The sequence below is a fragment of the Mus pahari genome, chromosome X (assembly GCF_900095145.1).
Source record: "Mus pahari chromosome X, PAHARI_EIJ_v1.1, whole genome shotgun sequence".
In the NCBI taxonomy this organism is placed as follows: Eukaryota; Metazoa; Chordata; class Mammalia; order Rodentia; family Muridae; genus Mus; species Mus pahari.
The window spans coordinates 62,168,432-62,182,835 of NC_034613.1; the positions used below are offsets into that span (position 1 = coordinate 62,168,432).

Genomic DNA, 14,404 nt, shown 5'->3' on the forward strand with positions numbered 1-14,404 from the left:
ATCAACACTATATCAGCAGAGCAGGACAGAGCAAGAAACCCTCTAATAAGAGGACTATGAACAACGGCAGTGATTTCCTAGGGGTTTAGGTCAGATCCTCCAACCCATATACACAATGGGGAATAATTCCACTTTCTAATAAGAGCATGTCGTATCTCTCAGGTGTGTTGGGACAGAAAAAAATGTTGAGAACTACCGAAATAGGATAAGGAAGTATTGCCAGACAGGTACTTACTGAGGAGTGGCTCTTGATGAGCATTTCATGAATGCAAGTGACCTACGAAATGTTTGCTGTGTGTCCCCCACCAGTGACCCTTCCCTCTCACACTCCTAACTACTAACCATTTGCCCAGCAAACCCTCTCTTGGTTATGGCTTTGTTGAAAGCATTATCAGCTTCCAGGGCTTGGGGCTGACCTAGCTGAGGCTTTGCTGGCCCCATATGTCCCTAGTGTGGCCCCTGCTCACCCAGCCCCACCCTGTGTGGTAGCCTGGACCTCCATGCAAGCCAACCTTTATCTCATTTTCTTTCCCACAGATGGAGGTAGTGAGTACCTTCAAGAGAAGCGGGTCATTTCAGGGTGCTGTGCGCCGGCGGTCTTCGGTCCTCAGCCAGCTCCATGACGTAACCAATCTTTCTACCCCTACTCACGTAACTCTCTCTGCCGCCAAGCCCACCAGCGCTGCTGGCAGTGAGTCTTGACTTCCCTTTTCTCTCATAAATGGCACCTGGGGGAAGATAAAGCCTCCCCAACCCCCGACTCTGCCTTCTCTTTTCCAGTCTTGCATTTCTGCTCACCGTGGCTTTTCTGTTCCTTCTTTACTGCCCTGTCCAGTCCTTCCTGCCAGACGGTGTCTCTCCAAAGCTATATTCTCTTATGAAATGACCCCACAGCACTGCCGGACCTTTCGTCCTTTGCTTTATTTGGATTTTGGTTTGCATTTAGAACTCCTGCTACCATTCATTTTCTTTTCTTGAATTTGTCCGCATGTTCCCATAGTTCTTCATGAACTCAGGCTTCTTCCAGTGGTGTCTAGTATCAGGCTGGGGACTTGCTCCATGTTATGGGATGAGAATCAGGAAAGCATGTGGCCCAGGGCTACCCTTCTGGGGTAAGCAAAGGTCCACAGTCTGGTATCATTTACAGCAGAAGAATCCAGCCAGTCTCCTCGGGGAAGAAAGTGACAACTTCCAGCATTCTCCTTGAGGTGGCTTCCAAAGGATGCCCCTGTCTCCAGTCCCCAGGTGGGCTCAATGGTAACCAAGAGTGCTTCTCTGGAGCAGCAGGTGCCTGCCCTGTAGGCTCCACCCTGAGCCAGGATTTGTTAGAGGAGCCCTGATTACAGGAGCTCAGAGGCCAGGCAGGTGCTGTTTTGTGTGTCCCCAAGCATCTTGCTCTTTCCAAACAGGCCTCAGTACTGGAGGATCTGAACCCAATCTTATGCAATCCTCTCTACTCCTTCTTCAGAGAAGCCAGGACATTTCAATGACAAGTTCCCACCGTGCAATTCACATTTTGAAGAGAATCCTGGGGTTGGTCTGACTAGATAGAAGCTTCCATAATTGCATAATTGCTCACATCTTTTTACAAAGACAAAGAAGAGGCCACTAGACTGCTAAATTTGTCACCTTGTGGTACGTCCAACAGGAGAAAATGCAGGCAACCATGTGGAGGCAGGGTTGGGGTGGGATGGGCCTTGTACTCAGGTTGCCTGCTTTTGGTAACAAAGTGAGGAGATTTCAAAAATGAACACTAAACTTTCGAGTATGAGTCCAGGGCCCCTGCTGGGATAGTTCAATACTAAGTCTTTCCTTCCAGTGAGTCCCCTGCAGCTCCCTTCGGAACATGCCACTCCCACGCAGTCGGAAGGCCTTAACTACTTCACGTTTTTCCCATCACAGACTCTTCGAGATTCTTTTTGCTTGGTTTCTTTCTGTTCTTTTCTTTCTTTTCTTTATTATTATTATTATTATTATTATTATTATTATTTTTAGGATCTGGTGAGAGGTGCCCTCCTCTTCCTTAAGCTCTTCTTTTGGGCCACTCTGCCTTTTAAGGAAAGGATAACGGCCCCTCAAGAATAGCACAGATGTATGTGCACATACATCCCTTTTCCAAACCACAGGCTACATGCACCTCCAGCTTGTACACCCCCTGGGCCACAGATATGGGCTGGGAATGTACTATTGGTCTGGAAAGCAGCCAGTGCTCTTGGCAAACCCAAATGGGACCAAGATGGATCTCAGGGCTACTTTACCCAGACAGGCCAGCAGGATGTTATACCAAATCAGTTAAGGATAGACTGGCTCATGGCCTCCCAGTACCCCTTGGCCATGCCCAGGTGGACATCACCAGCTCCCTTCCTCTGAACAATATAAAGAATGGGTGTAGAATATACAAATCTGCATGACCGCTTTTCTCCCCAGTGACTTCTAACACATTTTTCAGTGTTATCTTTCTGCACCTCCCATCTGTTTGTCTGTCTGTCTGTTTGCCTGCCTGCCTGCCTGTTTGTACATCCATCTGTCTATCTGTCCATCTATTGCCTCAGTTGGAGGGCAGTTTACAAGACTCTGTGTGTATGCCCCAGACCTCTTCTACAGTGTTGGTCTTAGCCCTCACTGGAGCCTAACAGCCTCTGAGGGCCATCCTCACATGTTTACACTACCCGGATGAGGCCTACTGCATTTTTCCCACTTCCTCTCTAAATATGGTCTTTATTTTCTTCCTTTATTTTCTTGCTTCTCTCCCTTCTTCCTTCCATGGCCATCTGTTCCCTTCCTTCCCACCTTCGGATCCCAACAGTGCCTGGTAAGTACAGTGGGAGAGACACTACCCTCCTGCTGTTCATGAACTGTTCCAGAGGAACCTAAGCAGATGTGAGAGGTGGGTGGCAGGGTATTCTGAAGAGGGGGCTGCTGTGAAGGTATAGGGGTCCTGTTGTCCCAACAAAACAAGGTAGGCAGCCTAAGAAAGACTCACTGTGGAAGAAGATGCTGCTTGAATCACCTGACAACCCCAAGTGGGGCCCGCTTTGCTTCTGGAAGCCACTGGCCAAATATATTGTTGCCACACAGCAGTTCCATCTAGAGTTCAAAACCTAACTTCTAAGTTCTGAGAACTCTCACAAATTGCTGTACCCAGGACCCTCATAAACCAGGAGAAGACAAGTGCCCACAAGGGCAAGGACCTATTCAGGATCCCATAGGCAGCCAGGTCTGGCATAGTAGATACTAGCTCACCCTGCCCATCTTCTTGGAACTTGTCAGAGGTTCAGAGCTGCTGGAAAGGAAAGCAGAGTGTAGGCCATGATTGAGCTCCCCTGGACCACAGCTGTCCTGACTAGCCCCAGAGGTCATGTGGTTTCCTAAGGAGAAGCATGGCCCCATATATGAGGACTTTTCCATCCTCTTCATTTGCTTCAGGCCAGATTGCCTCTTAACCCTCAGAATCCAGAGGACTGAGCCTGCGGCTCTTGGGCATTGGAGAAGCTTCCTGTTGGAAGGCATTCCCACTAAGAGCCTCAGGCTTTCTAGGGAGAAAGGCCACTCATCCTGTGCATTTGAGGCCAGAGAACAACTCCAAAGCTAAAGGGAGAGGGGGACCAGGATCCTTTGGGCTCAGTATGCTTTTTTCATCCTTTCTAACTTCCCATACTATGTGCAAGCGGTCTCTTTCCCCTCCCTTCCTCCCTCCTTCCCTCCCTTCCTCTATTCTCTTTCTCTCTCTATGTCCTGCTGCTTCTGGACACAAGAGTCCTTCCATATCCCTACATGCCCCTTGCATAGACTGAGCTGGTCATGATCTCCTACTTGCCATTTTTCCTCCCTTGCCTTGCCTCAAGGCTGTCCCACCACAACCATTTCATTTGTAGTCCTCTGGGTCCAGAACATATTTGTTTTCCCCCTCATGGCTGCCACCTCATTTCTTGTGATCTGGACCATTTCCTGAAGACCAGTCTGGATGGATGGCTCAGGAAACAATAAGGCTGTGAAATTCTATTCCCTGTGAGTATTCATAATGTCCCTTCTCACCCCAGCCACATACTCACTAAAGCTGTAGGACTTCATTCTCCTAGTGATTGTCAAGAACTTCAAAAGGGTTTATCAGTCATCCAGCTTTGCAAAGAAGCAGAAAACCCAGAGCACTATGTATCTCCCTCCTAATGGGAACAAAAAGGAGCATGATCTCTTTGGAAAGACAAGCCTGGAACCTGGCACCATCAAAGCCTCTCTGCAGGCTCGTGTCTAAGAATTCTTCTGTCTCTTTCCCATGGGAACACACAGACACACCCTTGCCCCTCTCTCTCCAGCCAAGCAACAAAAGCTCACTCTGAGGACCCTTTCATTTCAACCAGCAGTGAAGCCCAGCCCATCCTTCAGGCAGCAGGAGTGGGCCTCTATACTCGAATGTTTACTGTCTCAGTAGTTGGAGATAAAATGCCTTCTGACTGACACAGGCCAGCAAAGATTTGAGCACCATATCGCCAGAGGGGCTTCTTCCAGGTTTTGATGAAGAATTTGGAAACCACTGGCCACAGCAGTTGCCTCATTTTAAAGGGATTTTGCAACACAGAAACCTTTCACCCCCATTGAGGGGAGGGAGCTAGACCACAACAGGTGAACCCCTGAAGCTTTGCCAGAGCCCAGGAAGTCATGCTCATCATGTTTCCACACCTTGACAAGGAGCTGGCATACAGTCTTAAGTTTGATCCATTCTCGAGAAGTTAATCGATGCTGAGCCACATCACCCTACTTTGGTTTCTAGGGAGAGTATATTGGCAATCTTTTTGTTGTTGCTGTTTGACAGTGTGCATACTGGCTCCACACTAGGAAAGACATCAATCAATTCTCTAGTTGGGGCTCTGTCATACCCTTTCTAGAACTACAGGCTAAACCCCAGGGAAACAAGCTTCCAAGAAATTCCTAAACAAAATGCAACCCTGGTCTGAGGCCCTGCAGGTAGGTGCAGTGAGTACTGCCATATGGGCAGCAGCTGAGAGCTTGTGGAATTTATTCAAGCCTTCCCTATCCTCACTGCTGCTGCTGCTGGCCTTGGCTGCTGGAAGGGCAAGGCAATAGGTAGTTCCCATGGTCCTGGACAGTAAGTGCACAAAAGTAAGAAGCAACTTGCAGCCATGGCCAGTTAAGTTTTTCTCTAGCCAAAGAATTAGAAGGTATCAGGCATTATCTACTGTTGTTTTTGCCATTGTGGTTCAAGACCCTTGGCTTATTTTTTCTCTCCTTTATTTCCCTTCTCTCTCTCTCTCTCTCTCTCTCTCTCTCTCTCTCTCTCTCTCTCTCTCTCTCTCATTCTTTTTAAGGGATGAGCCTTCCCTCAAGACCCTCAGTTAGTTTCCAGCTTCTACACTTTTGTTCAACTCTCCACCAACAGCCTGACCTCCACATGGAACCCCCCAAAACACTCACCCACACAGGCACACACACATACACTCGAAGGCTTAGGGAAGCACATGTGTAGCATCCTTGATTCCTTTCTGCTGCTGCTTATGAACTGCAGCTTGGTCTGCAACATCTTCACCAGTCCTGTGCCAGGTTAGCAGCTTTTCCCCTGCATGCCCTGCTGTCTAGGCCACATGGATATTATACATTGTGGCTTTTCTCTGAGCAGTAAAGGGAGTAACTGTACATGGTCACAGGCCTCCTAGGAGAAGTGAAGAGACCACTCAAAATCTTAGGTTCCAGGTTACTGAAGACAAGTTCTCTGAGAATGCAGCCTGGTTTGGAAAGAGAAAGGATGGCTATAGTAGATGTGGGATAATCTATGGTGGATCTAGGGGTAGGGGGGTGTTGTTCAAAGCTAAGCAGGGGTTGGGATTGGGAGGCTTAGGTGTTCAGGCAGTTCCAGCTATCTGGCTACAGCCAAGTGGGTAGAGAGCTTTGGAAGGGTGGAAAGGTGTCTTCTACCATAGAAGACAGAGGCAAGGCTGGACCAGTCATTTTATACTCACTCGCCAAGTATCTGATGAGTATGAACAGCTCACTGAATGTTGAAGACACCATTGAAGTCTATAGAAAAGTCCTACTTGGCATTAGTGGTTAGTTTCCACTGGGAGGACACAGAACAAAAAATAATACGATTGGGTACTTTTGATTGGGTGCTGGGGGACCCCCAGAAAGGTGGGGAGGGAGCCCTGAGGCTCACTGAGGAAGAATCTTAGTGGCAGAACAGACAGACAATGCCAAGGGTCTGGGAGAGGAATATGTCAGGGAATAGAAGTAGTAAAAGAGATGGAATGAGAGGCCAAGGCAGGCCCTTGGTTGAGGCTACAGGTCTTCTGTGGGAGATGCGGCTACTAATTCCCTGCATTGGTGGAGGTATTTATTGGAAAGGACTGACCAGCTGCCATGTGAAGGATAAACTGTGAGTCCATAACAGTAACATACATAACCGTAACAGTAAGAGACTAGGGAAGAAAAAAAAAGGCCCTGTGGCAGCCAGCTTGAGCCTGGTGTTGTGGCAGTTTTGGTGGGTGGGTGTGAAGTGGAAGATTCTGGATGTCATTTGAAGGAAAGAAGTAGTGGGATTGTCAGTGGCTGATACTGTATCAGAGAGTGAGATATGGCTCAGCCACAGACATCTGGAACTGAAAGAGCAACAGGAAGGCAGGTACAATGGAAGCTATGAGTACACAGGAGCACCTAGGCTAAGGAAGCAGTCCCTGGATATTAGGGAAGGGTCAGGGGGGAAATGCCTAGGGAAGAGCTCAGGGGAAGTTGAGGAAGCATCAAGTATTTTGCTTGATTAAGGACTGAAAAAGATGAAGTATCAAAAGTCTTCCTGGGACACTAGCCATGAAGGGTTGCAGAAGTGAGGCACATGCTAAGGAATGAGGTCGATGAGCCATAGCACCTCATTTGGGTGATAAGCAATTGGAGACACTCTCTTCCAGACCAACCTGATTCCCTTGTTTTTCCCAGAAGCCTCAGCCACAATCTAGGGTTTATCTTTCCTAGAGAAGTCTTTGATGTGAAATTACCCTGAAAAGCTGGATCTGGTGGTGCATACCTGTCATTCCAGCACTGGGTAAGGGAGCAATACTGAAACAGGAGATCTGGAGTTTGAAACCAGCCTGATCTGTATGCTGAGACCCTGACTCAAACAAACAAACAGAAAAGTCTTTATGCTATAGGCAAATGGGCTATAAATTAAATCTCCATGATTTACCACCCCCAGTCACCACCCAGGCCAATACTATCACCTACAAGAATATTTGTAGTTGGGTCAGGAAGTGACAGGGTCTGACTCAGTAGCCAGAAAGAGCCTGGAAACATCATTTGGACATGGGATGTTGCAGGCCACCATAGGGTCATCAGACCCTTAGTCAGAAGCTGTGTGTCAGGCACAGAGGCAGAATGAAGGCCCCAGGCAAACCAAGGTCATCAACGTTCAGGCAGGACATGGAGACTGTAATGGAGGAGGGCAGGGATTCTGGTGAAATATTTCAGGGTTGATCCCATTGGACAAACTGACAGTGAAATATGTAAACGGGATGGGCTAGGACCTAGTGAGGTGCCTCTGAAATTTGGCTAGAACCCTGGGCCCAGATGGTCATGAAGATGGTGAGGATGGGAGAGTGAGAGTTCCAGTGGACCTCCAAGGGAGGCACCTGGGAGCAGTAGGAGTGGGCTATGAAAAGCAGGCCTGATTGGATACGGTACTCAAAGCATTGATGGCATCTAGGTGGTCAGATAGACCTTGAGGGTTGTTGAAGGCCCTGGGGAAGAGTAGATGTGGAGAAGCTTTGTGTGTAGAACAGTGAAAAACCCAGACAGGAGGCCAAGGAGAGGCCAAGACAAACTGTGGGCTGGAGCATGGCATGGGCTCAACTCATCTTTGGCTGTAGCTTAGCCAGAAACACCAAACTCCAGATCAGGAAGAAGGAATCCCAGGGTCTTGGAGATGCCTGCAGGCACCTATCACAAGGCCTGCCTTCCAGAACAGGCGGTTGCTGCTTTGCCTGGACCAGTCAGTCTCCCTGGAGGTACCTGTGCCCTTCCGCCTTCAGGTGGTTGAAAATGCCCAATCTTAAGATCAACAGCCCCAGACTTCAGTGCCTGCAAGAAAGAAGCTGGAGCAGAGCTGATTCATTCTCAGATGTTACCCTCAAGATGACTCAAAACACTGGAGCCAGTAGCCCTCTGAACCAGAGGCACTGTACTCTTTCACACATAGTGTGCATGTGACATACAGGTGCTGGTACATCTGGCACTCTGTGCTCGGATCTAGCAGAGGAAGAAGCAACTGGAATAGGCCAGAGCAGCAGTAGCTATAAAAGGCAGGGAGGACCGTATGAGGGTTTCCTTGTGACCTGAATTTTTTCTTCAGGGAAGGACTTTGGAGTTGAGGCAGCTGCAGTGAAACCCATAAATAGGTTTGAACAGGGGGTCTGGCCTGACCACATGAAGTCCAATTAATGTGTTGTGGCCAATCACCTGGGCATTGCTGGAAGACTTAACAGATTCTCCCAGAGTCAAGGGCAACAATGTGCTGTTCATTTTCTTTTTTGTGACATGGTGATATAGCAGACAACTGGAGTTTAGTGATGTCCCCAGAATCAACATTCCAGTCTTGCCCTACAAAACCTAATGAAGCAATGTTGGCTTTGAATTATCTTTTTTCTCATTAAAATTGGTGATAGCTTTCAATTTCTATGTTAACCCTATTTAAGCAGCCAGTCTCAGAACAGCTAGCCATCTACAATCTAACAGAAAAAAAAAATCGAACTGGATCTTAGATGTGGATTTTGGAAATACCAATTTTCTAGAGCTTTTTGACTCAGTTCTTTGCATTCCAAAGGCTGTGATTTTGGAGCATTGTACTTGACCTGGCTGAGTTGTCACCCCTAAGGTCCTAACTAGAGAGCTGAAAGGGACTCATTGTAGTCTGGGTGATTCATTGTCAACTGTTCCTATAAAGGACCACCAAGTAAACATAGTTAACTTTTCAAGCCAGCTCTCTGCTGCAACTGCACAACCTACCCTTGTAACATGACAGCAGCCACAGACAGTACACAGATGAATGGGCATGGCAGCTTGCCAAGAAACTTTATTTACAAAACCAGAAGCGGTCCAGGGTTCATTCACCTTTTGACCAGAGTTTATAAATACATTACTGAAACCATGAAAACCAAATCCTAGCTCCTTGAAATGACTTAGAAGTTATAAAGTGCCCACTGCCTCACACAGGGAGGAACTAACTGGACCCAGTTGTCCTCCTGGAGAATTGGTAGTCCTTCTACACTACCAGAAGGCCATCATGGCTAGCTTTGTGTTTCTAGGGACAGTTGATATGGGCAGCTGTGCTGGTACTGGCCTGTATAAGATCTAGCAGAAGCCTATTCATTGACCTCTGGTTTTAAAAGCACAAAGGAATCCAGCATGTGGGGCCAGGGAGATCAGAGAGGCAGCTTCTCTGTGGCTTGAAAACATGAGACTGGAGTGTATGAGTGAACATGGAAAATCCAGAGGAGGAACAAGCTGATTCTCAGGCAAGTTCTAAAAGCTCTGCCCTGCAGGAGGTGCAGGTGGCTGAAGGGAATGTGAGTTTGGTTCAGGGCACATGGCCATAGTGGTGGGAAGGTCCAAGTATTATGGGAAGCACTTCCTTGGAAAATATAATGCTGATGTGAATTGGAAACAAGAGTGGGGTAAATAAAGAGCATGTGGACAAGCTGTCTGAATAGAAGCTCAAAGAAGAGGAAGAGGATAGGGGTGGTTTGGAGGAGAGCAGACAGAAGGCAAGATTGCAAAAGGCTGCTGAGGCCACCAAGTATCTAATGATACCAAATCAGACACATGTAACTATGATACAGAGCTGGCAGAAGACTACAAAGATAACTGGTAGATCAAGACAGCTGAGTAAGAATAGGCTTGGTACATGCAAACCCATGTGGCCATTTTCAGTCTTGGCCTCCAGGTTAGACTCAGAGCTCTGAAAAAGAGACAGTGACAGCTGTGACATCCCAAGACAAAGAAGCAGTACAGGAAGTGATTTCAGAGCCTCTGGTAAAGTAAAAGAATGCCAGGCAAGAACAGTGTTAGGGAGGCTTGAGAAGTTTTCAGAAATGGGAATTCAAGTGTGTGGTATGCCCCTGAAAGAAGGACTAAGATGTAGTTGCAGAAATGGCCACTGACACATTCTTTGGAGAACCTCAGTATATTTGTCTTTTACCAAACTGGAATTCATATTGAGGAAATACCTCAGGTGCCACCTAAGCCAGTCCTGTTTCCAGAGCAAGAACCAGGAAGGGAACAGGCATAAGCCCATTGTTCCAGGATATCTACCCAAATCAGGGATGTTTTCAACATGAAAGCCCAGACCTGCAAACCCTTAACACCGTCCATCAAAGCCATCTCACTCCCTACAAGTCCCCCACTGTGTAAATATTCATCATGCAGTGTGCCAGCCGCTGATATGGGCACAACTTTCCAGCACCAGCTAGCCATTGACTGTCTCCTCTCCTTTCTTCTCCTTCCTCCTCTCCCTTTTCCTCTTCCCTTCCCCCATGTGGGCTCTGCTCTGTCCCTCCCCCTCCACTTCAGATCCGGGTGGTGAAAGCATTCCGTAGCTCGCTTTATGAAGGCCTGGAGAAACCAGAATCCAAGAGTTGCATCCATAACTTCATGGCAACACCCGAGTTTTTGATCAATGACTACACCCACAATATCCCGCTCATCGATGACACAGATGTGGATGAAAACGAAGAGCGCCTGAGGGCCCCACCTCCCCCACCCCCTAACCAGAACAACAACGCCATAGACAGCGGCATCTACCTGACCACGCATGCCACCAAGTCAGCTACCTCTTCAGCATTCTCTTCCAGGCCCGGGAGCCCACTCCACAGCATGGAGACATCCCTCTAACCGAAACTTTTCTCAGCACGTGTACACACACACACACACACACACACACACACACACACAGTCACACATGCACCCAGCGAGGGGAACCCGTGCACCTGCCAAAGAGGGAAATGACTAACATGGCTAAAGACTTTATTTATGTGGTATTTTCAGGAAGCCAATTGAATTCAATAAGGGCACAGCCTACTAGGCTTCTTACTAAGTTCCCATGAGGTGGGGGAAGGAGAAAGAAAGAAAAGGGAGGGAGGGAGGTTCTTCACCCAATGTGAAGGAAAAGGAGAGCATGACACAAGATATGCTTCCCACCATTTTTCTACTGATGCTTATTTTTTTAATGAACACTAGTTCTACCAGGTGTTCACCATTTGGGCTGTGCAATGCGGTAGGGGCTACCAGAGCCTATTTGGAGCCTTGCTATACCCATATCAAAAAAAAAGAAAAAAAGTATATGAAAACCAAGAAGGAGGTCATTGTGCAGATCGGCCACCAGAGGGAGCCACCTGTAAAGGTACCTTCTACTGCAAAGCACACAAAACCCATCTGCAGACCGCATGTGTGTGCGTGTGTCTATATGTATGTGTCTATATGCATATACATATATATGACAAAATTCATATTTAAAGAATAAGGAACTATTTACTGGCATGATATTTCTATTCTTCTCACCAGGCATTTCCCTTTTGAAGTTTCATTTTTGAATGTAGCAAGGTTCTTTTCAGGGAACAAGACTACAAAAACATCCTCTTGGTACTGTACTTCCCTCCCAAGCCCCTGATCCGAGGATCTCCATACCTGACCCTGCTGAGATTCCAGAAGAGGCAGTCTGGGGAGTGTTGTGCAAAGCCTTGCAGTTAGAACCTTTGTGCTTTGAGACCTCTATCTGTAGAGGAGAAAAACTTTTCAACGGCATTTTTATTTAAAAGGAAAATACCAAAGTATTGATGACAGTGGTCCCCTCCAGTGTGCAGCAAGGCAAGTTTTGATTTTGGATTCCTTCCACTTCATTTCCAACACCTTCATTTTTGGCTGGCAGCTTTCTGTTTTCATACTCCAACTTTAAAAACATGATGAACCCTAGGAAGAGCTGTGATGGAGCAGAGACAGATGCTAGGAAAGGTTTGTTCCTCTGAACTTGTACTATGTGCTTTGGCAAATGACAGCAAGTACTCACTGGATCTCCTCAGTGTCTGCGAGGGCATGGGTGTGTCACCCACCAAAGTATGCTTCCAGCCCAGGCCTTCTTGCCCACAGGACAAATCCAACCCAGAAGGCATAACTATAGAAACAGAACATTGCCACTGTTCTTTTCTGGCTGTTGCCTCTTCTGGGCCTGTGAGGACTGAGCATGGGGTCAGTCAGCAGGCCTTGGGTCCACCTAGACAGGTAAGACTAGAAAAGCCAGGTCTGGAAATCCTGAGATATTTTCTTCCAGGAGCCTGTCCTGACAGTGTGGGCACCCATTGTGCCAAGCCTGCTTTCCTAGAAAGAGTGATAGCCTGAGAGAAGGCAGATAAAAGAGGTCTAATGTCTGCTGCCCCTCCAGGGAAGCCCAGGCTGATGACTCTCTTCCTAGTGAAAAGCTGACCCTCCCCTATGCTCCAAGGTCCTGAATCTGGACACCCACTGTAACAGAGGTGAAATGGGTAGCATCCTGCCCTTGAGGTTTCTTCACCTTCTGAACTTATGGATGTCACACTTTTCAGGAAGATGTCTAGAATATCACTCCACTCTTAAATATGCCTGTCACTTGAGCTCAAGGTTTGTCTGCCAGGAGACAGGTGTGAATTGAGAGATAGACAGGAACTGTGTTTGTCCCACTCCCCTCCCACACCACTAAAAGGTTGTCTCAGCTTTCTGGCATCCACAGAAAGTCAAATGGAAACTTGCTATGTTCCCACTGGTCACACCAATGCCATGTCACCCTGAGCAGGAGTAGTCACATCTCGGGGAAAAAGAATTTTGGTTACAAGAAAACTCCACTTTAAAATGCCAGCTACAGATCACATAAAGCCATCCCTTTTTTCTAAAGGGCATATTGAGAATGTTTCCCATTTGTAAATTGTTCCCTGATGTCCTTGTTTAAACCACCACAGCAAAAGGGCAACTTGGTTTGCTGAGGGTCTTTGTGTTCTTCAATAAGTAATCAAAATGTGGAGTATGTGACTGAAGCAGGTCAGCTGTGTCCAGCTATGCTCATGGGCTTCTTGTCATCCTCTGTTGTAGACATACACATAGAGCAAATGGCCACTATGTATTAAAAAGCCAACCCTTGATGATGCTGTGTAAAGTTGCCTGATGTCAGTGTCAATTGTGTGATATCCAGGCTGCCTTTATGCTGAGCTGTGGGGTTCAGAAAAGGCCCTGGGAACCCACATCATCTGTTCTGATTCTTGTACAGTCTTCAGGCTGAGAAACCTGTCTCATTGGAAGCTTCTCTTTATAAAGCATTATACTATATGGAATGGCTTGGTCAACTGTGTTCAGTTCATAAATATGTTTTACATTTTTATCTGCCTGTTAAAAATGAACAAAATATCTTAATGAGGAAGACCACAGATGCATAATAAATTAAAATCTGTAGTTGAATTTCCTAATTTAAAGAATAGATCAAAAATTTTGTGTATAAAAAAATGAATGGGTCTGAGTCACATGTGTAATTTATTATTTGGTAACTTCCCATGTGGAACCAAACAAAGGTGTCCGCATGCCATTGAGCCATGGCAGGAGAAGCCACTGGCATGGCCTCCCCTGTGCCTGATGTCCTGATGAATTCTATAGCAAGAAAGAGCACTGACCCTGTGGGCAAGAGATGCTACACCTGTGCTCCCAGTGACTGGTTCAACCACGTAAAGCCTGCTGAAAATATTCAGGCCACTGTCTTTTTATGGATCAGTGGGAGCATTGTGACAATTTTGTCTTCAGAAATTTTTCAGCTTTTCTAACTTAAACGCCATGCCATTTACCACCAACTTCCCATTTCTCTTCCCCAGAACCCTATTCTATTGTCTATTGGTAAATCTGGCTGCAACATTCTCATATAAGGTCTCTCTTAGAAGTAGGATGAGAGATGTGTTTTTCCTTTTATCACTGACCCATTTCACTGAGCATCGTATCCTGAAAGGTCATCCATGCTCTAGCAGGTGTCAACCTTCAGTTCCTTTTTAAGGCTGGATAATATTCCATTGCTTGCACAGACATGCTGTGTTTAGCCACATAATCACAAATGCTTGCATTGCTTCCACATTTTAAACATTGTGACTAATGCTACTGTGAACCTGGGTACACAAACTGCTCTTTGAAACTGGTTTTCTTCAGGAAATTATATATACCCAGCCACAAGTTTGCTAGAACTTGTTGTATTTAATGTATGCATACATGCACACGGACATGTTCATATATATAAAGGTGTGAATGTCTCTCTGTCTCTCTGTCTCTGTCTCTGTCTCTGTCTCTGTCTCTGTCTCTCTCTCTCTCTCTCTCTCTCTCTCTCTCTCTGTGTGTGTGTGTGTGTGTGTGT

The 14,404-nt window shown here is 46.8% G+C and overlaps 1 protein-coding gene across 10 annotated transcripts in view; it reads left to right on the top strand.

The window, feature by feature from the left end:
- Nucleotides 1-14,404, top strand: part of Atp2b3 (ATPase plasma membrane Ca2+ transporting 3) — a 79,253-nt gene that overhangs the window by 57,307 nt on the left and 7,542 nt on the right. For 2 of the 10 annotated variants that reach the window (XM_029534127.1, XM_029534125.1), the window contains one exon: nucleotides 10,567-13,520. The exons of 1 other annotated variant lie outside the window; for it this stretch is intronic. In XM_029534127.1, coding sequence (XP_029389987.1) covers nucleotides 10,567-10,887 — 321 coding nt within the window. In that variant the 3' untranslated portion in view covers nucleotides 10,888-13,520. Of the gene's footprint in view, nucleotides 1-162; nucleotides 228-537; nucleotides 692-5,324; nucleotides 5,772-10,566; nucleotides 13,531-14,404 lie in introns of those variants that run through there. 7 more of the 10 variants (XM_029534128.1, XM_029534132.1, XM_021187396.2 and 4 more) reach the window with 7 other exon arrangements.